Source organism: Miscanthus floridulus, unplaced genomic scaffold (assembly GCF_019320115.1).
Source record: "Miscanthus floridulus cultivar M001 unplaced genomic scaffold, ASM1932011v1 os_2732_2_3, whole genome shotgun sequence".
NCBI classification, from domain to species: Eukaryota; Viridiplantae; Streptophyta; class Magnoliopsida; order Poales; family Poaceae; genus Miscanthus; species Miscanthus floridulus.
Window position 1 is genome coordinate 1 of NW_027098479.1, and position 27,757 is coordinate 27,757.

At 45.6% G+C, this 27,757-nt stretch overlaps 1 protein-coding gene across 1 annotated transcript; it reads right to left on the reverse strand.

Moving 5' to 3' along the window:
- Positions 1-7,215: 7,215 nt before the first annotated feature.
- Positions 7,216-27,578, reverse strand: LOC136535376 (uncharacterized). Its single transcript, XM_066527660.1, is given in 18 exon segments — positions 7,216-7,347; positions 9,306-9,379; positions 9,980-10,064; positions 10,595-10,639; positions 10,885-10,941; positions 11,949-12,053; positions 12,254-12,332; positions 23,285-23,448; positions 23,801-23,911; positions 24,882-24,974; positions 25,100-25,162; positions 25,370-25,495; positions 25,590-25,688; positions 25,796-25,933; positions 26,157-26,678; positions 26,680-26,826; positions 26,972-27,146; positions 27,319-27,578. Coding segments are annotated over 18 exon segments (2,394 nt in total). The 5' UTR covers positions 27,498-27,578.
- Between the last annotated feature and the right edge of the window lie 179 nt (positions 27,579-27,757).

Below are 27,757 nucleotides of genomic sequence, written 5' to 3' on the forward strand. Positions count from 1 at the left end.
ACCTTGCGATGCACGTACTGTTTCTTCTACATGGTGCTTTGATTACGTCCAGTTTATTACTTAATGCCTCTGCTCTGCTCTGATGACCGCGTCATCGGTGCCACTGCAAACGGCACTTAAGTGTGTACACTTCACCGACCAAGAATTCTCAAAATTTTCTGTTGAGCTCCTTACATCCTATTTGTGAGCTTCACTTGGCTAAGTCTGAGGCTTGCTGGTCAGCTAAACTGCTCGGTAGCTGGCCTCGTAGGTCGGCACGTCAGTTAAATTGATCGGCAAGTGACTTCATCGCCCTGTCCACCAGTCAAGCAGGTCGGTTTTCATCTTCACCGCTCGGATCATCAGTCAAGCTGATTGGCTTCATGACAAACTGCTCGGACTTGATCAAGACAACGTCACCAAGCGGATACAAGGAGCTTGGGGACTAGCTATGGAGGGTCTAACCCTAGGTACCCACGGTAGGACACATGGTCCGTACCAACAGGGACGGTCTAGCCCACAAGACGAAGGCTTGCGGCGCACGACACAGCTTGGCGCACGCCGCATGGCATCTCGGCGGCATCCTAAAGATTGCGTAGAATCTGTTAGGATATGCCGAATGTATAATTTCATGTAAAGAATATCTCTTACCCAATCGGACTTAGACGTGACCGGCATGTAAAGAATATTTTACTATGAAAAAAGGAATAACTCATAGTGAGAAAACAGACGGAAAACATATTTATTTATATTTTATTATGAAAAAAAGGAATAACTCATAGTGAGAAAACAGACGGAAAACAAGAAGGTGCAACCAAATAAACCAAAACAAAAAACCACGGAGGTAAAGAACGTAAAAGAAAATCGAACATAAATGGAAATAGACGAAGGAAGGAAAAAAAAAAACCAAAACCAGAAAAGTCGAAGCAAAGCCAAGTATCGATAGTTTAATAAGGACCTGCATTTATTATTTTTCTATATTTATTTAATAGGAGATATTTGGGAAAGTAAAAAACAAAAAAAGGTCATGCCTGAGGAACACACGGACTCAAATCCGTAGTTGGGCACGGACCCTAGACGGAGTCAGAATAAACGGACAGAAAAAAAATAGCGGAACGGACTCGACACAACGAAACCAAACGGAGCGCTACTTAGGCTGAAAGGCCACTGCCTAATTAGGTTGGACGAAAATTTTAGGTGCCAAAAATTAACCGGATAAGAAACCAGAATCCGAATAGAGATCAGAGTAGGACGAAAAAAATTGTGGTAAGAAATTTTGCCTCTTTATTATTAGACTAGCAAAAGTGCTCAAACATTGCAACGAGAGAAAAAAACTACCAAATGTTTATGAGGAACGAAGACATAAACAGTACATATTTATTTATTTATTTATGTTTTGCTCTGTCTATAAAATTTAATAAATTATTTTATGATGACGACGAGACCTCCATAATATAAGTTAATATTGGCAATAATATTACAATGTCTTGTTAACCATATATTGAATTATAATATTGATACGTTGTTTGCTGGTTGCAAAGCATACAAATATTTAGATGTCAATATATCATAAATTTAATTTTCACATCATGCATGTGTTGCTACAGTTAAATGCCGAGTTGCATGACTTTCTTTGACAATCATAAACATATTTAATTATAATTTCTACGCTGCAATGGTATATACAGATTATTTCATAGTGAACTGGATAACTTATAGCTCGAAGATTTATTCAACGACAGTGTACACTATTTTTTTTTAATCAGACTTCACGGACAGTTAGACTTGGAATTAGACCGCTTTGTAATTATGTCGTCTGTTCTTATCTATTCTGGAATCGAATACCATAACATGATGTATGTTGCTCTAACTCGTATAGACACGAATCAGAGTCATCTTAGGATGTCTATACACTTTAACTCATACAGGCATGGAAGAGTGTAGGATCAGTTAATACTTTAATATTAGGTAGATTGACATTAAGAATTGGAATATAGTAGTTGTAAAATTGTTGATTTGTTAAGTGCATTGAAATGTGCCCTAGTAATATAGCAGCACATAATACAAACGATTTTATTTGAATGATACTTAGGCAACCACAGTATATTTAGACTACTTGGTCCATATGAGACCTCTGTCAGTAGGCTATAGCTATTATTAGTGCTATAATGTTGAAGTCTAAGGGTCTTTACAACGCATGCATGTGGCAGGGCGCGGTAGTTGATTTTTTGAACGCCAGGCGCTCTAGCCCAGCATCACTGCTCGCCCAAGCGTCCGACGTTCGAAGCGGCGCCCTACAATTGAATCAGAAGTTGTGACTTATTCTAATGCAAAAAATAGATTTTGAAAGAGTCCATGCGTTGTGGGCTTAAAAGATGCTTAAGAGGATTTCTAATCGTATGAATTATTTAAGCACCATCAGATTAGTCTTTTTTTAAGCGTCTACCAAGCAGCTTTGCATTACAGGGGGGGGGGGGGGGGGGGGGGGGGGGGCACTTGTTAACACATAAAAAAAATCACCTGGAACCCCAACAGTCCACGGTCCACCATTATCACGCATGCCACATCTTCACTCGTGCGTCGACACCCATCGGAAAGTCACCACCTGCCTCTTCCTTCCTCCCCCATGCCATATCTGTTCTCAAATCCAGTTAGATCCGAAGCAAAGGCCGGCAGCCAGCTGCGGCATCGCGACGGGCTGGTGGGCTGCAGCTTCGCCACTTCGCCAGGCGCACGCAGACGTCCGGGTCGGTGGCCTCGCGGGGGGCGCGGACGGCAAGCACGGCCGGCGGCGTCGCGGGGTGCGCGGACGTCCGATACTCTGATGGGAGACTTGCCAGGCGCGGCGACATCCCAAAGAGTCCGGACGGCGGCCGATCAACGGTGCAGTGGCCCTCTTCCCATCTTCCCCGGCGGCCCTCATCCTCATGTCGACCACATGGCCGTCAAGGTAGTAGCCGATGGCTGCATTGGGGTCTAATTACGGTGGACGTCTAGACGAGCAGTTCTTGTCGATGTGGCTCGATTTATTGATTGCTTTTATTCGATTCGGGATACAATTTGTATACGATTCGGGATACAATTTGTATACGATTCGGGATGTGTGTGCGCTATGATTTGTTGAGTCCCTGTGATATCGTTTTGGCCAAACCGGCGATGCAAGAGAGATCGGACAGGTTTAGACTTGTATGCTAACCTGTCTTCATTGACGTACGTCTTGTGGGCTGGGCCATCGGTGGACGTGCACGTCCTGCCTTTGCCTTGCTGCTGGTGGTTACGGATCTGATTTGGACTGCGAGCTGGAAACGGAGATTAGTGTTGTGTAAAGTTGGACGAATTTTTTTTTTTGTTGGCAGAAATTTTGCCTCTAGTATTAGGGATAGATATAGATATAGATATGGATATTGATATATATATAGATGTATACTGAACAAGTTAATTAATTAAAAGATCTTCACTAACGGCAAAGACATGAATTACACATTTTCACAAGTTAGATATCATGGGAACCGCATGCAAGGCCGCCGATCGATCAATATCGACTACGCATCCACGCTCACGCTCGCGCGGAGGGACGACGGAGTGGTTGCATCACGCTCATCACGCGGCTGGTGGCACGGGCGCGGGCGGAGACGACTGATCAGGCCCAGGCTGCGGCGGCCTGCAGCCGGCGACGCAGTCGATGTCGCTTTGGACGCAGGCCGCGGCGCACACGGGCGCCTCGTCGGGACTCGCGCCCGCGCATCTCGTGGCGCAGCCCATCGCCTCGGTCACGCACCTCATCGTGCAGTCTAGGACGATCCTCTGGTTGTCGCGCGCGGTGTCCGGGTCGGCCTCGCCTGTCTCAGAGGCGGAGGCCGTGACGAAGGCCGTGGCGATGAGGAGGAGGAGGAGGAGGAGCGGCGCGACGGCGATGGCGACGCCCGGGGCATACCGCGTGGTGGCACGGGCAGAGGCCATGGCTTTCTCAGGGCTCTGGCTGTTTGGCGCGTTTCGTTTTTGTGTTGGACCCTGCGACGAAAGCACAATATATACACCGCAGGAGGAAGTGAAATTACAGTGAAGTCCGAAGGGTGCGTGAGAGGCGTTTTCTACTAGCTAGGATAAGCACGATCGAGATGGATGGAGCTTGGAGTAGGGTCGGCATGAGGAACGTGTGAAAAGATGGCAGGCGCTCACCGTCACCCGCCGGTCATCAGCTGCAATGCATTGCTGCCACGCCTGCCAGCGATTGCTGCCGGCCATCATCAGCTATCACCAGTAGAGAAACGATATTTGTCAACTTCGAAATTTAGCTGTAGTTTCGATATTTTTCGCGCCCAGAACTAGAGAAACTTTTAGTCCCGGTTGGTAGCTTCAACCAGGATTAAAGGTTCCTGCCCAACGGCTACTGCGTCAGGCTTTTGCTGGAGGGGACCTTTAGTCCCGGTTGGAGCTACCAACCGGGACTAAAGGGAGTGGAGGTGCCATACGCAAAAAGGAAGTGACTCATAGAATGACAGAGGCAAATAGAGCTCTTGCACATTTTCGTTAATCCATGAACAGAATTTACGTATGTAATTTATTAACATTAGGTTATTTCCAGAATAAAGCACCCCCATAATGCATTAAGCAAGCAATCATATGACTTGTCAAGACATGTTTGGATAGACATAATTCACCCAATTCCCTACCATGGACACAAGCGCAAACATTATGTCATCCCATATAAAATGATAAAATGCAAAGATGTTACCATAATTCCAGATAAAAGGTAAAGATGAAAAGTTACCATAATTCCAGAAGGTTTAAAAAACGCATGCCAAGCAATTCATGGCCTCCTGCATCAAACCTGGAGCAGAAAATTACAATGAACAAGTAGAAAAATACATAAAGGAGAATATATAAATCACAGATATGTTGAAACTAATTGTAGCAAAATTTGAAAATTGTAATATGGAAATGCCTTGCAGCATCTAATAAAAAACTACCAGCCATGTCTAGTTGCAATGCAACAGTAAAAACTACATTACAGCATGCCAGTTCTATGGCAATAGATACATCGATATTATAAGTTGAAGTTTGCATATGCTTTAAAAAATGAACTGCAACTAAGCCAATAAATTATGTATTACCTAGAAGAAAATTGGTTTCTCCTTCAAAATTTACAAAAAGAAGGAAAATTGGGTCCATATAAATCGACAAGCATCCAGGCATATGTTAGGACTTGAAACTTAAACAAGTTTCCAATTGTGAATGTACTAGACAGTACTTCTGTTGTAAAGCCATTGTGTATAAATAGTACACCATGTAACAAAATAACACTTACCAACCAATCGTGGCCTCTATAAACATGGAGTGTGATGGATTTGTCAACTGAACTATATATTGCAGCAAGTTGCCTGCATTTTGATGACGTTTAACAGCATGAACACAGAGATCCTTGCATAATTTGTGCTATTCTAAACTGTGCAAAAGGGGGCATTTTATTTAAATTTCAAAACATTCGGCAGCATCTTTGTTTTGTATATCTCAAGAACATTGTTACATGGGATTAAAAAAAATGTGACATGAGAGCTTATTGCCTTGTTTAGCAGCAATCTTTCAATAACTTTAAACCTTTAAATTTTAAAAGTAGAGATTTACAAGAAAAGGTGGATGAATTCATTATAACTTAACACATCAAATTATGAACTGAAGCCAGCAAATTTTTTAAAAAAAAAAATTGTATGCCTCGTATTTCTGCGATGGAGGCAATATGATGAAATCGTTTGTTATCATGCAGGTAGCACTAATTGATACAAACACAGTACCATACACAGCAACAACTTTGTTATCCAAAGAGTGCAAAAACTTGGGACTCTAGCAAATATTGTAATGATAAATGCGTCAAACTGGTGAAGGTGATCAACATCCAGTGAGCATTAAGGTTTAGAAAACATCCATCTTGCATAATAGACCACAGCCAATGGCTTATTTGATGGTCTGCTAGATGACAAGCAGAACAGATTAGGGGCCTGTTTGGCAGAGCTCCCGGCGAGAAGCCGTGGAGCACTGCCAAATGCCGCCACTCTGCACTGCTCCCCGGGAGAATCACTCCCTCCGCTCCTGGCCCTTTGCACTGCTGGTGGGGAGCAGAAAAAAACCTGCTCTCCACGCTCCGGTCCTGCTCTGACTACCTCACCCTCCTCTTGTTGCCTCCCGAGTTGCCTCCCCTGCCTCTAGCAATGCCTCCCCACCCCTGCTGCTGGCCCGCCATCGCAGCTTCCCCATCCTTGCCGAGACCAAGCCCGCCATTGCCGAGCTCGCCGAGATCCAGCCCGCCCTCACCGAGACCAAGGCCGCCGCAGCTTGCCCTTCTCTTTCTCTGCTGGGTTGGGGAGGGAGCTGTCGTGGGAGCACCATCAAACAACACCGCTCTGAACCTGGAGCACAGGGCAACAGGAGCAGTGGGGAGCTGGAGCGGGAGGGGGTAGAAGTGGGAGTGGGTTGGGAGCTCTGCCAAACCTAGGCCTTGGACTCACTCTAAGGTGAAGACACAAGCTGCCATCCCTCAGTAACATTGATGATGAATGATATGACTTCACTACATGGAAATTGCTAAGGTGCAATAATATATGCAACTACATTTTGGCAAAATTGAAAATGTGATACTTGTATCACAAAAGTTCAAATGTTCCTACTTGCAGAAAGAAATGACTTATGCTATTGGCAGCCAAAGGGGAAGAGAACCATGCTTTACTATCTACAAATGTCACTGTAGAAGTGGGAATGGCTTGTGTTTTTGAAGGAGCCTCACCTAATGTTAATGCTCTCGTGCAAGAAATTAGGGATGAGGCAAATTTGTGGTGTATGGCTGGGGCTAAAGGTCTTAGGCAATATTTGGCCATAATGTGGTGTGGCGCTTAGGTCGCTAGTTGAAGTTTGTTGTCTTCCTGGCTAATCACTTATGTAAACTCATGGCCCTAATGGGCTTGTTTTGTGTTTTGAGTCTTTCTTAGACTCCTTTTTCTTCTTCTTAATATAATGATACGCAGCTCTCCTGCGTGTTCGAAGAAAAAAAAAGTAAAACCTACAAGGAAACATGCTTCTTTGAGAGGTACAGATCTAAAAGATTACCAAAAAATGTGCTTGGGCTAGACATATTATTCAACTGTTTTCAACCACATTAGCTGACTTTTGCATGCATGCCATAAGCTCCAGAGCCTCCTATCAGAGACTCAAAAGAAGAAAAAAAGAAAACAAGAAGTGTAATGATTAATCTAATAATCTGATAAGAGAAACAATACAGCTAATAGGGGTGATCCTGGCATACTTTTTAGCACACCGTTCCAACACAGTAGTAAATGTTTCTTGCCAGATTGAGCTCCCATCAATGTGCAGTATATCCTGCAACATTAAACAAAAGGAGGAGCATCAGCTCATGAATAATGAAGAGACAGACTTAACTAATTATGTCATCATTCCCTGGTACGCTGTTAAATGTCTCTGCGCTCAATAACAAATTGACAGTTGTTACAAAATACAGATACACAAATCCAATCTGAATGGGGTTTGTGTTAGTCAAACACAGTCGTGCTGAACTAGGCATATGACCAACTATCTCAACATAATTGAAAGAGAAGCAAACCTCCATTTATCTTTGGAGAATTTTTTTTTCTGAAATACTAAGGTTCATACCTAGCATCTAGCAACCAGAGAGAGAACGACAGAGTATAAATGGTATGTATGGTCAATTTTCAAACAAAACCAACTGCAATAAAGACATGAAGTATTAAACAAAACCCTAAACGCTAGGTAAGAAGCAGGTTTAGAGTCACTTTCAACCATGGGATAGGAGTATAGGACAATAGGTGCCCATGGACCATGGCAGCTTGGACCTTTCTGTCACTTCACCATTTCGACTCAGCTAGGGGCTCATCCTCAAATGACTCTAGGGGCAAGGCAAAGCACATACGGCAAAGCAAGTCCGTAGCCTCACAAATGGAACTCACCATCCTGGAATCAAGTGATGCACTTGCCGTCTATACAAAAGGCGATTTCACCTTCTGTACCTACACTTTTCCACGGGGCTGATTGTAACAACACTAATACAAAACATACAATGTGGCATGCCGCCGGGGGGGGCGGGGTCCTTACCGACAATAGGCCATGGCGTTGGGTCCTTACCGACAATATACTCTCATGTGCATGCAACTGCCAATCTGGCAACATGATGCCTCCATTGCATGACCACTTTGCATTCACCTAAAACCATTTGTGGGATCACACTCATGAATCCTATTATTAAAAAAACTTGACGGGAAGGAGCAGATCGCACCCCTGTTTTTTTTTAATTAAGAGGATGCAGGGCTCGAACCTGTGTCTCCGGACATGAATCCTATTATTAAAACTTATGTCAATGCTCTACCTTATGAAAAGCATTTCTCCATCAAATTAGAACTTATTTAGTAAGAACTCAGGTTGTAGATGCAACCAAACCAAACACCAAACTTTTAAAATAAAAATAACTAATTCATATTGATTTGAAAATCAGCTAATACAAAGTTCTTGGGAAGATAGAGATCTATACTTGGCCTCTACATCAAGGTTCTCTAGCTGGTGGTGCAATGCTATTATGAGTGTTGCTAAAGAGATTCGCAAAGGATCAATTCTCTAATTATCCTAGTCTCTTGGGAGGTGTGGAAGCACAGGAATGCTTGTGTGTTTGAGGGAGGCCAAATATTCAGAACCTGCTGAATTTTGTGGCAGAGGAAATGCAGTCTATGGTGCTTGATGGGTGCTACTTCACTGCAAGATCTTCTTCTTAGCTTCTTGGTAGTGGCCTGGCAGTTTTTGGTCGTCACCTTTGTTTCGTCTGTGGAGTTTGTTAAGCCTGTTTTTTTGTACTTTTGTTTTGTTTAGCCTGCTTTTTGTACTTTTGCTTTTTCAGAGGGGCTGTTCTAGCATCTCCCTTTGTACTTTATCTCCTTTCTTAATGAAATGACACACAGGACACAGCTCTCCAGCGTTGTTCAAGAAAAAAATCTAATACTGTTATTAGTTTAATCTCTGTGATTGATCACCCCAATAAATAAACCTAACTGGTCACTAGAATATAGCCACTTTAGCTGATAAATACAAAATAGCTCTACTTCTATTCAGGTTTCATAAGAGAAACCGTAATTTTAATTTCACATACATCCATTGGCAAAAATGTCAACATGTTCCTGTGCATCTTAAATAGGAAAAACAATAGTGTGGAACATAACATGTAATTTCCAGGGAATTGTCTTCTTAACTTAACTGAAAATAAATGTGATTGATAAATTTCAAAAAGAAACTAAAATAATAATTCAAACAATCACCTCAATGAATTCCATCCTCTGCATCTGGAAAAGCATAAAGTTTAACAAAGAGTTGAGGTTGGCCTCCATGTCACCTGCCAGCAGTGTAGCTTAGAAAACACAGCCAATCCAGTTTCTCAAAAGTAAAATTACAAATAAAAAAACTGTGCATATAGTTCCTAAAAGAATGGCATATATGTATGTATTATCTTCTAATACATAGCCACTATCTCATTGAAATAAGAGTAAATATCCAGTAACTGGTTGCCTCATTCACACCTTCAGTAGCAGGCTTGCAGAACATATAAGATTAAAGAGTCATATTTAGGGTTGATTCGAAGCTTAGATGTGCAGTACTCTCTCCGATCCCAATATAATTGCATATAACTCTCTCAGATGCACAAAATATATGTCCCTTGTAACTCCAGTATTGTTTTTTGCCTCATTATTCATTGCCTCCCGATTTAAATGCGCACTAATTAATGCAGCAAACCTGCCACCTATCTTTAGTAATGATTAATGGGAAATAGGGTCACTGTACCACTCACCTTGATTATTGTCCCAAGTCCAAATGGACATATATTAGGGATCAGAGGGAGTATCAAGTGTTAAGTGGAAACAAGTAGACTTAAACAATAACAATAATATATGTTCACAATAGTTAAAGTGTAAGTCAATGTAGGTCGGTTTCATACCATAAGATGATAAGCACTTCAATTTTCCTTCAAGCTGAATCGCTAGTTCCTTTCTTATCATCTGCTTGAGCCATCCACCTAAATTCTTCATATGAAGTGGACGTATGTTGTTCGAGAAAAAGTAAGACGTATGAAATCATCAGGATGAAAGAGGGGAAAAAAGACAAAATGAAAAAGAGAACATGCCACAAAGTTGAACTACATCTAATCTTGCAAGACAACTAACATCTTCAGATCAGTTTTTCTCACTCTTATAGAACACATAAATTATCAGGTTTGCCATGATTCAGCAGAATATCATGTTTGTCAACATAATCTAATTTTCACCCAAAAAAAAACAGCAGACATGCTGTGCCAGCAAAGTGAAAGCCCCATATCATATATCATATGATAATAAGCATAACGAACATTCCAGTGCACTCGCAATTTAAAACAATATGCCGTAGTTTTAAAATAACAATACCACTCATGACTTTCAGCTTCCTAACATTGATGTGAGTGCAGTTTAACATCACAATTAATGGCCATAAAGCTAACACGAGCAAAGAGAAGGGCACATTCAGCTCAAGAAAAGTAGGATCATGTAAGTTAAAATGATCAAAGAGAAAGGCGCACCAGGTTCACAAGGTCATCAAATTTATTTGACATGTTCCTGAGGCCCTGCATTACACAAAGAAGATCCCAGTAGCAGGTCAGTGAAACCAATAATCACAACATATTATGGTTCACATAGGCAATACTTCTAGTGTCAATTGGAAACAACACAAGGCATTACTGGAAATAGCTTTTTCAGAAAATAGGAAGTTGGATTCCTTACTAAATAATCATGCTTCTCAAATAATGGTTCTTTATTCAAGCAGATGAAAGATGATGTGGTGGCAAATAATGTAGGTAGTATTAAATACCTTCGAAATAGTGCATAATTGTGCAGCTTGCCGTGCTTGACATAGTTGATGATCCATCTGTTAGAAAGAAAAGCATCACATCTATCACAATATTGCCAAACAACCAAATTAATGCAAGTGAGCCATATTGTCACTTCCAGTCCAAAAGAAATGTTTTTTAGCATCTTTTTTAGCATCAACTAGCCTATAGCTAATCTAGGAAACTAAAGGTCACACAAGCAAAGCCCGCGCAGAAGAAATGAACTTGGTAAGTAAAGAGCTACGTGTTAGAATGAGGATTAGAGGGTTAATGGGCTGGCCACATGGGCCTAGGCGCCCAGGGGGTTTAATGGTAGATGATTGATTATTAGGCAAGGATCTCCGTTGATTGGGTATCTGATTCTATAAACCCTAGGATATCCTTGCCTATATATTGTACACCCTGTACCTCTCATCAATCAATCCATTCTATTCCCGAGCATATCTTCCTTCACTACGGATAGAGGGCGCAAACTCCCAGACACAATGTATCCCATGGTATTGGTTGCCAAAATGCAATCCCTAGTCCATGTTGGAGCTCCACCAAGGTACGCTCCTAGTCACGGTATTTCATTTTCCACACAAGGCTTCCACCAACCAAAGGCTAGTGTCGTGAGTCACAAAGTCTCACCACTGCCACCCGACTCTTCCGATCACCTTGACATGTACACTACAGATCTCCACACGAGGGAGGGGATCTCCTCATCACCCGCACACCAATATGACACCGCTCCACATGAAAAATGGAGGGTCACCATCAGGGACCTTTAAGTCGAAGGTCACAACAACCTCAAGCGCTCGTGGATGGTTTATATTGGAGTACATTTCTTAGGGGGGAAGCCTCTCTTAGAGATAAGGCAAGCCAGGATTATACGATCCTAATATACCATATCTGGAGATATCGCAAGATAATCTAACAAGAACTGGACTTGAGCATATGGTTTTAGAAGAATAAATAGATGGTGCATAAACTTTCTATGCTTTAACTAACTTAGAAACTTGATAATACCAAAAGGATTAGCTAGGTACAACTATACAACCAATACCTGCATGAGCTCTTGCAATGCTTCCTGGTTGATGCGATTTACTAGATGAGTAGGCTGTTCTGCATTTGCATAATCCACAGCATTGGAAATTTTAAGCAATTTTTCCTGGCAATGTTGGAGAAAAATCAGCACAAGTACCTATATTTCTAATGCTTCCTTATAATTCATATGATTCAGAAGGATAATGGACCACAAACTGATAAAAAGGTTCAACGTATCTCACGCAAATAAAGTGAAGAACTTGCTTAACCAACGATAAACAAAGGTTGTGTTTCACTGTCTAGCACCACAAAGAAGGAACTTACCGGGATAATATCCAAAACTGCAAATATCTTAGCTGCATATTTCGAAGAATAGTAGGTTGAGACACAGTGAAGATCAGGGCTGTCAAATTTTCAAAACTCAAGGAGTAAGATATGTTTCAACAAAATGAGTTTGATAGAACAGCAAATATCAAGATATGCAATATGTAGAGGAAAATACATGTACACTGAAGGGGGAAATAATTTTTGTAGATCATTTATAATATCAAAGTTCATTATGTAGGAAATAACCACTTCTGGGTGGGTGGAGGTATTTTTAATTTTAATTTAATTTTCGAGGGAGTGGTGCATCATGCGTGGACGTACAGACGATATAATGTGCATGCTTCAAAAAACCAATCCCGTATCTTTCTCATTTCATTTGTACTGTACAATGTTTTCAGGTCATCTGGTCGAACCTGGTCGCCATGGGACCGACCAGGAGACTAATCGCGATTAGTCGTCGACCAGGCCGATTAGTCGACCCTGGTTGTCCATCTAGTCGTCCATGTATATCAGGACATATACCTATATATATATATATATATATATATATATCACAATAAAGCAAGCATCAAGACTGCATTAGTGTTTAGCTGGTGACACTAATGCAGTCTTGATCTTGACGCACCTGAACAGCAGCACTGCTGCAGTAGCAAAATAACTAACATTTAGCAGACCATAGCAGCCACACAGCCAACATATTACATAACCAAATTAGTTCAGTACAGATAAGCTAAAGTGTTTAACACAAAGTCACAAACATTGACATTCAATAGTCCCACATGTCCGCCCAGTTAAACAGGCCCAAAAACAGAGTAACCAAACTGGTCGTCCCTGTCCTAGTTGCGATTAGTCGTCGACTAATCGGACGACCAGCTTTCTGGTCGAGCTAATCGAGTCGGTCCTCCTAATCGAATACCAGGGACCGACCAGGACGACTAATCGCGATTAATCGAACGATCTGAAAACATTGGTACTGTATCTCTAATTAAGATTTAGAAAACTGCACATGTTTAAGAAGTGGAGGGGTCGAATCCAAATCTTAGCCACAACTTTTGTATTTTCTTGGAAAAAAAAACCTTCAGGACAAATCTAGATAATCTTTTCTAAATTAAAATAAAAATTCAACTAACCTCAAGATTAACAGGGTAAACAGTAGTAAATCACACCTCTAGGACCCAAAACTTCTTTAACCTATACAGTGTTCAACAATCAACATACAAATAGAGCTAGGGCATGATGTGAGCAGATGTGACAAAAATCAAGGTTTCTCTGATTCCCTTTCCAGCTTGTATCATTTATAAAGGAGCTAACTTCATTTTCAAAAGCGGAAAATTAGCTAATCCTAACTGTCCGCTGACAACTTTGGTACTACCTCCATTCCAAAATCTAGCAACTTCTGGGTTTTTCCTAAGTCAAACTATTTTAGCTTTGACCAAGTTTATAAAAATAATTAACATCTATAACACCAAATAAGTAACTCCACCTTTGGTGGGACGCCTTTGGTGTCCCAGCATAGCAGGTCCCAAGCCCTGGTAAAGGAGGAGGGTTGTGTTAGGCGCGGCGAGCCAATGTAAAAACTTAGCCACTTTAATGGAGATCAAACCCAAAAGAATCCCGTTGGGGCGTAACCCTCTTAGCGACGCGCCATGTCGGAACCCGGGTATAGTGTTAAATGAGCAAGGGTCGGGTTGTCACACCCATGACGCGTCGTGTCGCGATCTGGACACGGTGTCAAGTGAGCAAGGATTGGATTGTCGCATCCTTAGTTGCGCGCCACATCGGCGCCCGGGTGTGGTGCAAAATGAGCAAGGGTCCTCACACCTACCTCGGCGGGTGCGAAGGGTAAGGAAGCTAGTCGAGCCAACTAGGATCCGTTTAGGTAGCTGGAATGTAGGGTCCCTTACAGGTAAGTTAAGAGAGTTAGTGGACACAACGGTTAGGAGACGTGTAAATATCTTATGCGTCCAAGAGACTAAATGGAAGGGGCAGAAGGCGACGGAGGTGGACAATACCGGCTTCAAGCTCTGGTACACATGGACAACTTCAAATAAAAATAGAGTATGAGTTTTGATTGATAAGAGTCTCAAGGATGGTGTGGTGGAGGTGAGAAGGCAAGGGGATAGGATCATCTTAGTTAAACTTGTCATTAGTGATATGGTCTTAAGCGTAATTAGTGCGTATGCCCCCCAAGTAGGCCATGATGAGAGTGCTAAGCGGCTTTTCTGGGAAGACTTAGATCGCTTGATTAGAGCTGTCCCTAGTAGCGAGAAGCTCTTTATAGGAGGTGATCTTAATGGCCATGTAGGTACATCAAGTGCAGGTTTCGAGGCGGTTCATGGGGGTTTCGGATATGGTAGTAGGAACCAGGAGGGAGAGAAAGTCTTAGACTTCGCCATAGCTTTTGATCTGATGATAGCTAACACTTTCTTCCATAAGAGATAGTCCCATTTAGTGGCCTTTAGTAGCGGCCAGTACTCTAGTCAAATCGACTTTGTCCTTACAAGGAGGGATAAACGAACATGCGTGGACTGTAAGGTGATACCTGGAGAATGTATGGTCGCTCAACACGAGCTGGTGGTGGCTGACTTCCACTTTCTGGTGCAAGCTCGTGGGAACAAACAAGTTAGGGTTGCTAGAACGAAGTGATGGAAATTAGAAGGGGAGGCATCAAAAGTCTTTAAGGAAAAGGTCATTGAAGAGGGCCCTTGGAATGATGAAGGCGATGCAAACAGCATATGGAAGAAGATGGCAACATGCGTTCAGAAGGTTGCTTTAGAAGTGCTTAGAGTGACCAAAGGGAGCGGATGCGACTCGAAAGACACTTGGTGGTGGAATGAAGATGTGCAAAAGGCTATTAAGGAAAAGAAGTGCTATAAGCGCTTATATCATGATAGGTGTGCAAACAACATAGAGAAGTATAAGGTGGCAAAGAAGACTGCAAAACGAGCGGTGAGTGAGGCAAAGAGGCGGGCCTATGAGGACCTTTACCGACGTTTGAGTACGAAGGAAGGAGAGAAGGACATTTATAGGATGGCAAGGGCTCGCGATAGGAAGACAAAGGACTTCAACTAAGTCAAGTGCATAAAAGATGAGAGGGAGCAACTCTTGGCGAAGGAGGATGAGATCAAACATAGATGGCAAGAGTATTTTGGTAATGTTAGTCGCTGAATTCTTACTCTTGGTAGTAGCAGAATTCTTACTCTCATCGAGAGAGGATGACACTAGGAGTTGGGGCAATTTTCTGGTTTATTTCCAAATGCCATGCCAACCTGAGGGGTTGGGGGTACATATTTATAGGCTGCTAGCCAGCCAAGCATATGCCAAAATGTTGTCCTAGATGCTAAGATGTTGTCCTCTAAGATGTTGTCCTCTAGTCTAAGATGTTGTCCTCTAAGATGTTGTCCTCTAGTCTAAGATGTTGTCTTAAAAACAGACCAGCACAGCCCCACAAAGACCAGCCCACACATGAGACTTATCCCATCATTCTCCCCCTAAGTCTTATGCGTCGTCCTGTGGGAAAGTTGAACCATCCCGGTTCTGGAGTAGAGCTCAAGGAACTTGATCCTCCCAATGGGCTTAGTGAGCAGGTCCGCAAGCTGGTCCTTGGTGTTGATGTAGCTCGCCTTGATGCTCCCTTCCTCCAAACAGCCTTGGATGAAGTGGTATCTCACCCGGATGTGCTTGCTGCGTTCATGGAACACGGGGTTCTTTGCCAGGGCCAGAGCGGACTTGCTGTCCGCCCTGAGCTCCACCACTCTAGTGTCTCTGCCGAGGAGATCACCGAGCAGTTGAGCGAGCCAGAGCGCCTGAGTCGAAGCAGTGAAGCCCGCTATGTACTCAGCCTTGTAGCTGGACAGGGCCACCACCTGCTGCTTGACCGATTGCCAGCTAACGAGGCACTTGTCGAGGAAGAAGAGGATCCCGCTCGTGCTCTTGCTAGTGTCGATGTCGCCGGCGTGGTCGCTGTCGCTGTACCCGACGAAGTGTGCCGCCCCAGGGCACCTAGGGTAGTAGAGGCCGTGCTCGAGAGTCCCCGCAACGTAGCGGATGATCCTCTTCACAGCCTGCTGGTGCTCCGTCGTCGATCGCTGCATGAACCGACTAACGTAGCCGACGGAGAATGCCAAGTCCGGCCGTGTGAGCGAGGTAGCGAAGGCTCCCCACAAGACGCCGGTACTGCGTAGCGTCCACCTCCTCCGTCGTGCTGTCGCGGCTCAGCTTCAGCCTCTCCTCCATCGGAGTGAGAGCTGGGTTGCAGTCGGTGAGCCCAGCTAGCTCAACAACGCGCTTGATGTAGGATGTCTGTCGAAGCGTGATCCCGGAGTCATCCTGGTGCACCTCGATTCCCAGGTAGAAAGAGAGAGGCCCCAGGTCACTCATCTGGAAGGTGGTCTTCATCTCTTCCTTGAATGCCGCCACCTCCGCATCCTTGGTGCCGGTGATCACAAGTCGTCGACGTAGACACCCACCAGCAGAGCATTTCCTCCACTGCCCCGTCGGTAAATGGCCGTCTCGTGCGGGCTTTGCTCGAAGCCCATCCCCTTTAGCGTGGAATCCAATTTGGCATTCCACGCCCTCGGTGCCTGCCGCAAGCCATAGAGGGCCTTGCGCAGGCGGAGCACCTTGCCCTCCTTGCCGGGGATTGCAAATCCCGGCGGCTGGTGCACGTAGACCTCCTCCTTCAAGTCGCCGTTAAGGAACGCCGACTTGACGTCCATGTGATGAACACGCCAGCCCTCCTGGGCAGCTAGCGCAAGGAGTCGCACGGACTCCATCCGTGCCACGGGAGTAGAAGCGTCGTCGAAGTCGACCCCCTCCTGCTGCACGAAACCTCGTGCCACCAAACGAGCCTTGTGCTTGACGATGGCGCCGGCTTCATCCCTCTTCAGCTTGTACACCCACTTAAGGGTGATTGCGCGGTGATCACGAGGAAGGTCAGCAAGCTCCCAGGTGCGATTCTTCTCGACCGCATCCATCTCCAACTGCATCGCGGCGCACCATGCCATGTGTCTCTCGGCCTCTGCAAACGACCGAGGCTCGCCGTCGTCACACGCAAGGTGCAATTGCGCCTCCAGGTCGTGAGGCACCGGTCTCGGCACCGGCTGGTCGCCGAGAAGGTTCTCCATCGTACGGTACCGCAACGGCTCGCCGTCGTGGTACGCGTCGATACGCTCCTCGTCGTGAGAGAGCGAAGTAGCGAGCTCAACCGGGCTGTGCTCGACACGAGCTGGTGTTGGAGTAGACGTGCCCGGAGAGGTGCCTATCGGTGCTTGAGTGCGTGGCGGTGCCGGCTGTGGTAGAGCTGGCGAAGGACTCATCGCAGCCGAGGTCCTGACTGGAGAGCATGGTGCTGTCGGAGTAGCAGGCGCCGGGGTTGGTGGAGGCTCGGGGACTGGGGTAGACGCGCTCGCCGAAGAAGAGCTGCCTACTCCCCCACCTCCCTCGAAGTGGACGTACTCGACAGTGAAGTCGTCGTACGTCGGAGCCGAGACGTCGTCCACCGCCTTGTCCCACTCCCATCCTCGCCCTTCGTCGAACACAACGTCGCGCGTCGTGCGCACACGCTGTGTCTTCGGGTCGAGGATGCGGTAGGCCTTCGAGCCCTCCGCGTAGCCGATGAACACTCCCGGAGTGCTCCTGTCGTCGAGCTTGCTGATGTGGCCAAGCTCCTTGGCAAACGTGAGGCAGCCGAAGACCCGCAAGTGGGAGACCGCCGGCTTGCGCCCATGCCAAGCCTCGTACGGCGTCCTGCCATCGAGCGCCTTGGTAGGCGAGCGGTTGAGGATGTAGACGGCCGCCACCACCGCCTCTCCCCAGAAGACAGCCGGCATCCCCCTCTGCTTGAGAAGGGCCCGAGCCATCCCTACAACCGTCTGGTTGCGCCGCTCGACGACGTCATTTTGCTGCGGGCTGTACGGCGCGGAGTAGTGGCGCTGAATGCCCTCATCAGCGCAGTACGACGCGAATTCAGCCGCCGTGAATTCGCCGCCGTTGTCGGTGCGCAGCACGCGCAGCTTGCGGCCGCACTCCGCCTCCACAGCAGCCTGCGAGCGCCTGATGGCGTCCGCAGCCTCTCCCTTGCTGCCGAGGACCATCACCCACATGTAGCGGGAGAGGTCGTCGACAAGCAGCAGGAAGTAGCGTCGTCCTCCCGGTGTGGCCGGTGTCACCGGGCCACACAAGTCCCCGTGCACAAGCTCAAGCCTCTCCTTGGCTCGAAAGCTCGCCCGTTGGGGAAAGGGGAGTTGCCTCTGCTTCGTCAACACGTAGACGTCGCAGAGCTGCTCCACATGGTCGAGGCACAACAGGCCTCGCACCATCTTCGTGGCACTGAGCCGCTTCAGGGCCTCGAAGTGAAGGTGCCCGAAGCGCTCGTGCCACTGCCACGCCTCGTCATCCCAACGAGCAGCGAGACAAAGGGGTTGTGCCACCTGCACGTTAAGGATGTAGAGTCGATTTGCGCTTCTGGATACCTTGGTAAGAAGGCGACGACGGTGATCCCAAATCCTCATGACTCCATCCTCAACCACCACGCGCGAACCGTTCTCATCCAGCTGTCCCAAGCTGATGATGGAGTTCCTCAACGCGGGGATGTAGTAGACTCCGGTGAGCAGCCTGTGCTCACCAGACACAGCGGTGAAGATGACGGAGCCGACGCCCTTGATCTCCACGCCGGAGGCATCCCCAAACTTGACGGAGCCTCGGACGCTAGAGTCAAGCTCGGTGAAGAACTCCCGTCGACCAGTCATGTGATGGGTGGCGCCGGTGTCGAGGCACCACCCGTCAGTCTTGTCGTTGCCGGAGCCGTCGCCGAGGAGGGCGTGTGCTTTTGGCTCGTCAAGGTGGAGGAGAGCCGCTGCGGCCTGTGCCGCTAGAGGTAGCTCGATGCTTGCATGTGCCATGAACAGAGCCGGCTCCTCCTCCGCCTGTGCGACGTGGGCCTGGCCGCGTCGTGGCTGTCGACAGTCCTTGGCCCAATGGCCAAGATAGCCGCAGTTGCGGCAGGCGTCGTCTCGTGCCGGCTTGTGCCTGCCCGCTGGGCGGCGCCGCCCTGGGCGCCTCCGCGGGCATCACCCTCGGCACGTCCTCGCACCCCGGCCTGGGCGTCTCTGCGCGCCTTGCGCGCCTTGCCACGCTTGCGGCCGCCTGTCGCGGAAGAAAGGCTCCCCCTTCTTCCGGTCACCTTGGCTGGCAAGCCACTGCTCCCGAATGAGAAGGAGCTTCCCGCCAGTGGTGATGGGCCCCGAGAGGGACTGTGGCTCATTGCTGTCGACGACCTTGAGGCGACCTATCGCCTCCTCGATCGACATCGTGGAGAGATCCAACAGAGACTCGATCGAGCAAGCCATCTGCTTGTACTTCTCGGGGACGCAGCGGAAGAGCTTTTCGACAGCTCTCTCCTCGCCGTAGGTGTCATCGCCGAACTGTACCATCTTCTGCAACAGAGTGTTGAGACGGAGAGCGAAGTCATCAACGTCCTCACCTGGCTTGAAGGCCAGGTTCTCCCACTCCTTGCGAAGTGCCTGCAGTGTGGATTTGCGGGCGCGGTCGCTGCCGATGCGTGCCGTAGCGATGGCGTCCCAAGCCTCCTTAGTAGTTCGCTTGTTGGTAAACGAGAACTGCATCTCGGGCGGGACTGCAGAGATGAGGGCATCCAGCGCCCGTCGATCTAGGTCGTAGTCGACGTCGCCATACCGGACTGCCTCCCACATGTGCCGCACCTGGAGCTTTACCCTCATCACCGCAGCCCACTCGACGTAGTTGGTCTTGGTGAGGGTAGGCCACCCACCGCCGGGGCCGACGTCCCTGACGACAGCCTAGAGCCCGTGGTAACCACGGTACCGATCCGGGGAGAGAGAGCCACGCTACCTGTGAAGGCCACGCTCTCCATCGACCCGTCCGCCACCATCGCTGTGCGCGCTTCCTCCAGGAGCGCCGCCGCCGTGCGCGCCTCCTCTAGGAGCGCCACCGGCGTGCGCGCCTCCTCCAGTAGCGCCACCGCCGTGCGCGCCTCCTCCAGGAGCGCCGCCGCCGTGCGCGCCTCCTCCAGGAGCGCCACCGGCGCGTCCGCGCCTGTCGGGGCTGCCGCCGCGCTCGTGGGCGTGCGCCCGCCCACTGCGCCGCCCGCGCTCGTCCTGCCTCCCTCCCCAGCAACTCGAGGTCCACGTCGACGCTGTCGTCAGCAGAAACGGAGTTGCTGATGCTGCCGCGCAGGGCCTCGACCTCTGCTGCCGCCGTACGCGCTGCATCTGCCGCCGCCGCTGCTTCCGCCTCCGCTCTGGCTGCTGCCAGCTCCGCCGCTGCCAGCCTCGGCGCCCTTGCCGCCGCCGCAGCGGTCTCTGCCGCCGCTCGCTCGCATTCCTCTGCCGCGGCAAGTTCGGCCTCCTACCGACGCCGCGTGCTCGAGGCGACCGAGCGCTGAGACTGCCCTGCAAACATGACGTGCTACCGGGGGGCTGCTGCGTGGGGAGAGGGCTGCTTCAGATGAGCTGCTGCTCGTCTGCGCAGAGGGAGAGGAGTGAGCAGGAGCGGCCGGAGCTGCTGCTGCTCCTAGCTGGGGCTGTTGTGCGGCTAGGAAAGGAGATGAGCAGGGGATGCTCAGGCTATAGGATAGTACGACTCTGATACCAGTTATTAGTCGCTGAATTCTTACTCTTGGTAGTAGCAAAATTCTTACTCTCATCGAGAGAGGATGACACTAGGAGTTGAAACAATTTTCTAATTTATTTCCAAATACCATGCCAACCTGAGTTGGGGGTACATATTTATAGGCTGCTAGCCAGCCAAGTATATGCCAAGATGCTAGTCTAAGATGCTGTCCTAGATGCTAAGATGCTATCCTCTAAGATGCTGTCCTCTAGTCTAAGATGCTGTCCTCTAAGATGCTGTCCTCTAGTCTAAGATGTTGTCCTAAAAACAGACCAGCACAGCCCCACAAAGACCAGCCCACACATGAGACTTATCCCATCAGATAAATTGTTCAATGGTGAGAACGAGAACACCACCGTTCAGTTGGACGACTCGTTTAATGACACTAAAAGGCGCTTTGTGCGGAGGATTCAAGAATCGGAGGTCAGAGAAGCGTTGAAAATGATGAAAGGGGGCAAAGTGATGGGCCCTGATGGTATCCCAATTTAAGGTGTGAAGATGTCTCAGGGATATAGCTATAGTATGGCTAACCAAGATGTTTAACAATATCTTTTGATCGAACAAGATGCCTAAGGATTGAAGAAGCATATTGGTACCAATCTATAAGAACAAGGAAGATATCCAAAATTGTACTAATTATTAGGAAATTAAGTTGATGAGCCACACTATGAAGTTATGGGAGAGGGTCATCGAGCAGTGCCTGCGAGGAACGACGCAGATATCAACAAACCAATTTGGTTTCATGCCCGGAAGGTCAACCACAGAAGCAATCTTCTTAATAAGATAGGTTATGTAGCGGTTTAGAGAGCAGAAGGATCTCCACTTGGTTTTCATTGACTTGGAGAAGGCTTATGACAAGATACCAATAAATGTTATGTGCTGATCTTTGGACAAACATAAAGTCCCATCAAAGTACGTGACCTCATTAAGGACATGTACAACAATGTTGTGACTAGTGTTCGAACAAACGATGGTAATACATATTACTTCCCGATTATAATTGGACTTCATCAAGGGTCAGTCTTAAACCCGTATCTCTTTGCCGTGGTAATGGATGAGGTTACCAGGAACATACAAGGAGATATCCCTTGGTGTATGTTGTTTGTTGATGATGTAGTATTAGTGGATGAAAGCTAGGCGGGAGTAAATAGGAAACTAGAGTTATGGTGGCAGACCCTGGAGTCTAAAGGTTTTAGATTGAGTAGAATTAAAACCAAATACATGAGATGCGACTTTGGCGGAGTTGTATAGGAGGAGGGAGATGTGAGTTTGAAAGGTCAAGTAGTGCCTAAGAAGGATACCTTTCGGTATCTGGGATCGATGCTACAAAGGGATGGAGATATTGATGTGGACGTTAGCCATATAATCAAAGCAGAGTGGATCAAGTGACGACAAGCTTTTGGCATTCTCTGTGACAAGATGATACCACAAAAACTAAAAGGCAAGCTCTATAGAACGGCGATTAGACCGGCTATGTTGTATGGAGTAGAATATTGGCCTACAAAGATTCGACATGTTCAACAACTGAGTGTTGCAGAAATGCGTATGTTGCGATGGATTTGCGGTCACACAAGAATGGACCGAGTTCGGAACGATGATATACGTGATCGCCTAGAGGTAGCACCAATTGAAGAAAAGCTTGTCCAACATCGGTTGAAGTGGTTTGGCCATGTCCAAAGGAGACCTCCAAAGGCACCAGTGCATTATGGAGTCCTAAGTCAAGCTAATAATATGAGGAGAGGTAGAGGAAGACCGAAATTGACATGGGGGGGGGCAATAAAAAGATATTTGAAAGGTTGGGATATACCTAGAGATCTATGTTTGAATAGAAGTACTTAGAAAGCAGCTATTGAAGTGTCTGAACCGTGACTTTGGGCTTTTGGTGGGTTTCAACTCTAGCCTACCCCAACTTGCTTGGGACTGAAAGGCTATGTTGTTGTTGTAGTAGTATAACACCAAATAAGTAAATTGTGCAAATTTATTTCATAATTGGTATAATCATACTAATTTGTTGTCCGAGATGTTGATATTTCCTCCTATAAATTTGGTCAAACATAACAAGTTTGAATTAGAACAAACCTAGAAGTAGCTATATTATAACAACATAGTACAATGTTCAAATGCGTTTAAAACAAATATGAAACAGAAAACAAAGCTACGCATCAAAGTCATAGCATAATTCATTCATAAAATAATCACCCAAATGTGACGGTAATATACTTTGTAAGATTGCTGAATTCATTCAGAGCAAAAATGAATAAAGCCAATGGTAGCATAGAGAAGAATATTATCCTAGCATAGTAGCATTGACAGCACTTGATATTGTAGCACTAGATCTGAACTTCGATGACCATGAAAGTGCAAGATCAGAAGAAACACCTTTCACATTGCTTGATCCTTTGGAGCGGTGCACTCAGCCATGATTGAAATTTAAGAAACACTGTATGCAAAAATATTGTTTCCGATGGATCATGACTGATATTCTTCTTAAGAAGTGTCTCAAACAATGTAAGATAAACCCATGCATATTTAGCATCAGTAATCTGAGAAACAATGAGAAAGTCATATAGTTAGAAACACATTAGTTATGCGGCAATGTTTTCAAGTCGTCCGATTAATCGCGATTAATCGTCCTAATCGGTCCCTGCTGACCGATTAGGGGTACCGTCGACTTGTACAAGTCGTCCAATTAATCGCGATTAATCGTGATTAATCGTCCTAGTCGGTCCCATGGCGACTAGGTTCGACTAGACGACTTGAAAACATTGTTATGCGGGGACTATTAGCGACACTTTAGTCAACTTCCAAGTAGTCAATGAAGAACATATGTATAAGATGCTAAAGATTTTTGCTTAGGTGAATCAAAAGACCAGATAGAAAAAGATAAGTTCTTACCACTGACAAAATATTTGTTGCCTCTTGGTTTAGGTTAAGGACTTTTATCATATCATGGAGATTATTCTGTATTTTGGAGAAGCCTTGCTTTATCTGCACACTCTCTTTGACCTGCATCATTTACTCAAGAAACTTATTCCCTCTGTTCCAAAAGATATCACGCTTTGAACAAGGCATGGTCTCCAGCATGCAACTTTGACCATCACTTCCCAATTTCCCATAGCAACACCCCAGCAAAAATTTAGAAATATTATAGTTTCAAAACACAGGAAGCTAGTTCAGTTGTTCAAGGGTGTGGATGTAGACCCAAACCACCCAGATTCAAGTCCTTGTCAAGGCAAACTTGGGTGCCTATTTTCTTCTTAATAAAATACCACCCAGTTCCTCCTAGGTTTGTCTAGTTTTTTTTAGTTTCAAAACATGTATCATAATATATATCATGGCATCAACTTCATAGTTTAATATACTCCCTCTATTCCAAATTATAAGTCGTTTTATATTTTCTAGGTACATAGTTTTTCCTATGTATCTAGACATAGCGTATATCTAGGTGCATAGCAAAAACAATATACCTAGAAAAGCCAAAACGGCTTACAATTTGGAAAAGAGGGAGTACATATATTTATCTGTAATAATGGTCATTCGTCAAAGGTAAAAGCTGTTATTTCAGAACATATGGGGTGATAAATATGGATATCTAAAAGACTAGGTCAAAGAAACTTCATAGAAAAAGAATCTACAATCCAGATGCATTCTAACACCATCAAAAGGCATGATGGCTTATTACTAGATTCTAGCAATGCCTTCTCCCTAGCATTTAACAACATTTTGGTACTGTGTTGTCTAATTTTTCCATTTACTGATTGGGATCCATACCATATTTTAGTATTTAGACCCACTAAATGCCGGAGTATTCAAGCCTAGGTTGACATCTGAAGCAACTAACCCTATGTTATTTTCTTGTGGAAATAGTCAATATGGTATGCCAGCATTACCTTCTGCACAAAAACTGGAGAGTAAGAAAAATATTACTATGGTTATACTGATTACTGTTATGTTAAACAGATTAGTAAGCTTCTACCTGGTGGATCATCTCCATATCTTTTAGTGTAGACAGCACTCGATGAATTGTCCTGCCACAACTTCCAATGGAGGTGTAATTCAGGGAAATAAGCTGTCAGAAAATAATCACCACAAATTAACAAAATTCAACATATATAAAGTTGCCATCCTCATCAAATAATTGCCAATGCTGCATCTTCAGTAAATACATGTAAGGGGAAAATAAACAGTATTGACCTCTGACAACAATTGCTCCAACCAGTCTTTCAGAGTCTTATTCTTGAATTTGCATGATGCAGCCTATGTAGAAAGTCAGAAGAAGAAGAAAGCATCATCATTCTTATGGTACTCATTCACATTTTAAGATAAACTCATATCTTGATATACATGTGCAGACCCTAACTTAATTCAAGCAATAAGCTCAATAATAAGCAAAGTAACAGAGAATGAGAACAAAGCATCTACAGGTGAATGTCTAGCAAGGTATATTTGAAGTTCAGAACGTACCCAAGTCCCAATATAGTTCTGAGACAAGTCCTTCATACATTCCAAAGCATCATTCTTCTTTTCATACCACATACTTTCTCTAGTTTTCAACAGTTCAATATGCAGTTGCTTCACCTCAAACTCAAGCTATAATATACAAACAAAACCAAGGAACATTGGAATCAGAAAAAAAAAATCATACAATTTTAAAATATTCAATTTCTCTGAGAATAGTCTTCACTTTAGCAGTCTTGAATAAAAGTTGTAACAGACTTCCTTCATCTACTTGCTGCGATGACCCTACAGAGATCACCAGGTCCCTTGCCTTCTTGTCACTAGTCTATGATATAGCATGTTAGAATGTAAAATAACAAAAAGACAAGCATAACAATGGTTTGCTGCTTCACAAGATGTACAGCAATGATTAATGTAAATATAGAGCTTTACCATGCGGTGAAGCAAAAGCCAACGGAGAGTGAAATTGCATTCTCTAATGACAGAAAGAAGACTCTGAGAATTATTGAGCACATACTCCTTGTTTATGGCATGCACGTGAATATCCAAGTCAGCTAAAAAATAAGGAACCTGGAGTTGAAAAAAAAACAGCATGCAGAAGTCAAAAAAAGGAAAGTGAGAAAATTTCAGGAAAAGAATACAGATAGTCAATCCAAGAGGAGCAGAGAAAATTTCAAGTTCAACTAATTTATGAATTAGAGAAAAAAGTAGGTATTGAGCTGCAATTCACAATCAACATCCAAAACAGGAAAATCTTTGATAATAATAGAATAAAATGTTTTGCTATACTCACCTTTGTATAATGGTGAAGACTGATATCACGAATGGAAGTGGGAGAAAGGCAGGAAACTAATGATGACTTTGCTTCTTTGTATGCATCCCAAGAGACAAGTAAATCAACTGAGAAATGCAAGAATATGGGAACCACCCAGTTGTCTTTGAAGAACCGGTCAACAATCTCCCGCATAGCCAAACCTCTGTGCAGAAGGTCATGAGAGTAAAACAAAAGAACATACAGATGTCCACCTTGCAGGGACAGAGCAGTAGTCCGGTGCTGCGGATCAGGATAGAAGCGGATGTTGTTGTACACATCCCCATTTCTCAAGCAGGTTATGACAGCATTCACAACAGGTTCGGGCAATAGAAACCTCCTGAGTAGGTCCTCAGACTTCTGAATAGAAATAATGTCCAAGCTCAATGGTGATGAACCAGGACTAGCAGAAGTACCCGGGGTCGGCACATGCCGACGACAGAGCTCACATATCTGCTCCAGATTGGGATAGCTAAAACAGCGTTTGTACCGCAGGTGTGCCACGAAGGAGCCTCTCGCGCAGCAACCCACCAATTTTGTGTTCCATTATAAGAATCATGCATCCGAACAGAGTCATTGACTCCACGAGTAACTGGCATGCACAGTTATTCTCCAACACATGATCTAATGTGCAGTGGACATATAACCCTTCCTAAACATGAAAGAACACTCGTTTAGTGTCACTAAAATTGGGACTGGGGGCATCATGTTTGACGCTCTAGTTCATCTAAAAATATTTAGCAACAATGGCATCAATCTACAAGTTACAAAGACACTGCAACGGCGCAAAGCCTAACCTGCAGATCATTCAGGTAATTGCAGAGCTCTCCGTGGTAAGTGACGGCGCCATCCAGAAAGGAGAAGAATCTCTGCATGTAGGAGCCGCAGGAGTCACGGAGCTGATCTTCCAGTGCTTCCAGCTCGATGTTTCCCTCGATCCTCGCGTCAAAATCGCCCGGGGAATCGAAGTATCTGCGCCGCGAGCGAAGTGAACCTCAGCTATTAAAACTTAAAGCTACGGTGGGTACTCGAGATGTGCAGATTTCTATCTACGAATAGGAGGAGAATTCACAAAGTTGCACTTTCGCATTGCGATGGTACGGATTTTATTATTTATGGCAGAGAACACAGCGAGAGATGTCACCGGAAGTCGAAGAGGACGGGGTCGAAGCGGCGGTCTGCGAACAGCGGAGGTGCGCGGTCGGAGAGCAGGAGCAGCTCAGCGATGAGGGCCTCCGCGCGCGCGCAGAAACCTAGGAGCTCCGGGAAGTCGCCGGCGTCGGTGCCAGAGGCGGGCGGGCGGCTTGTACCAGTCTCCTCCATGGCTGGTTTGTCTGGTTTAGGCGTTTAGCTCACGGGGTCGGATCGGTCGGGAAGAAGAACGCCGAGAGGCGCAGTGGATGTTGTTACGCAAACCAACAGCGGTTACGTGGAAATGCAAATGTAGCCTTCATAAGACAATATAATCTCTTTCTAAGATAGGAGTACATTGTTTTTATTAGGTATCTACTAGATATGATATATATTTAAATATGTAGTAAAAATTATATATTTAAAAAATTAAAATGTCTTATAGTTTGAAA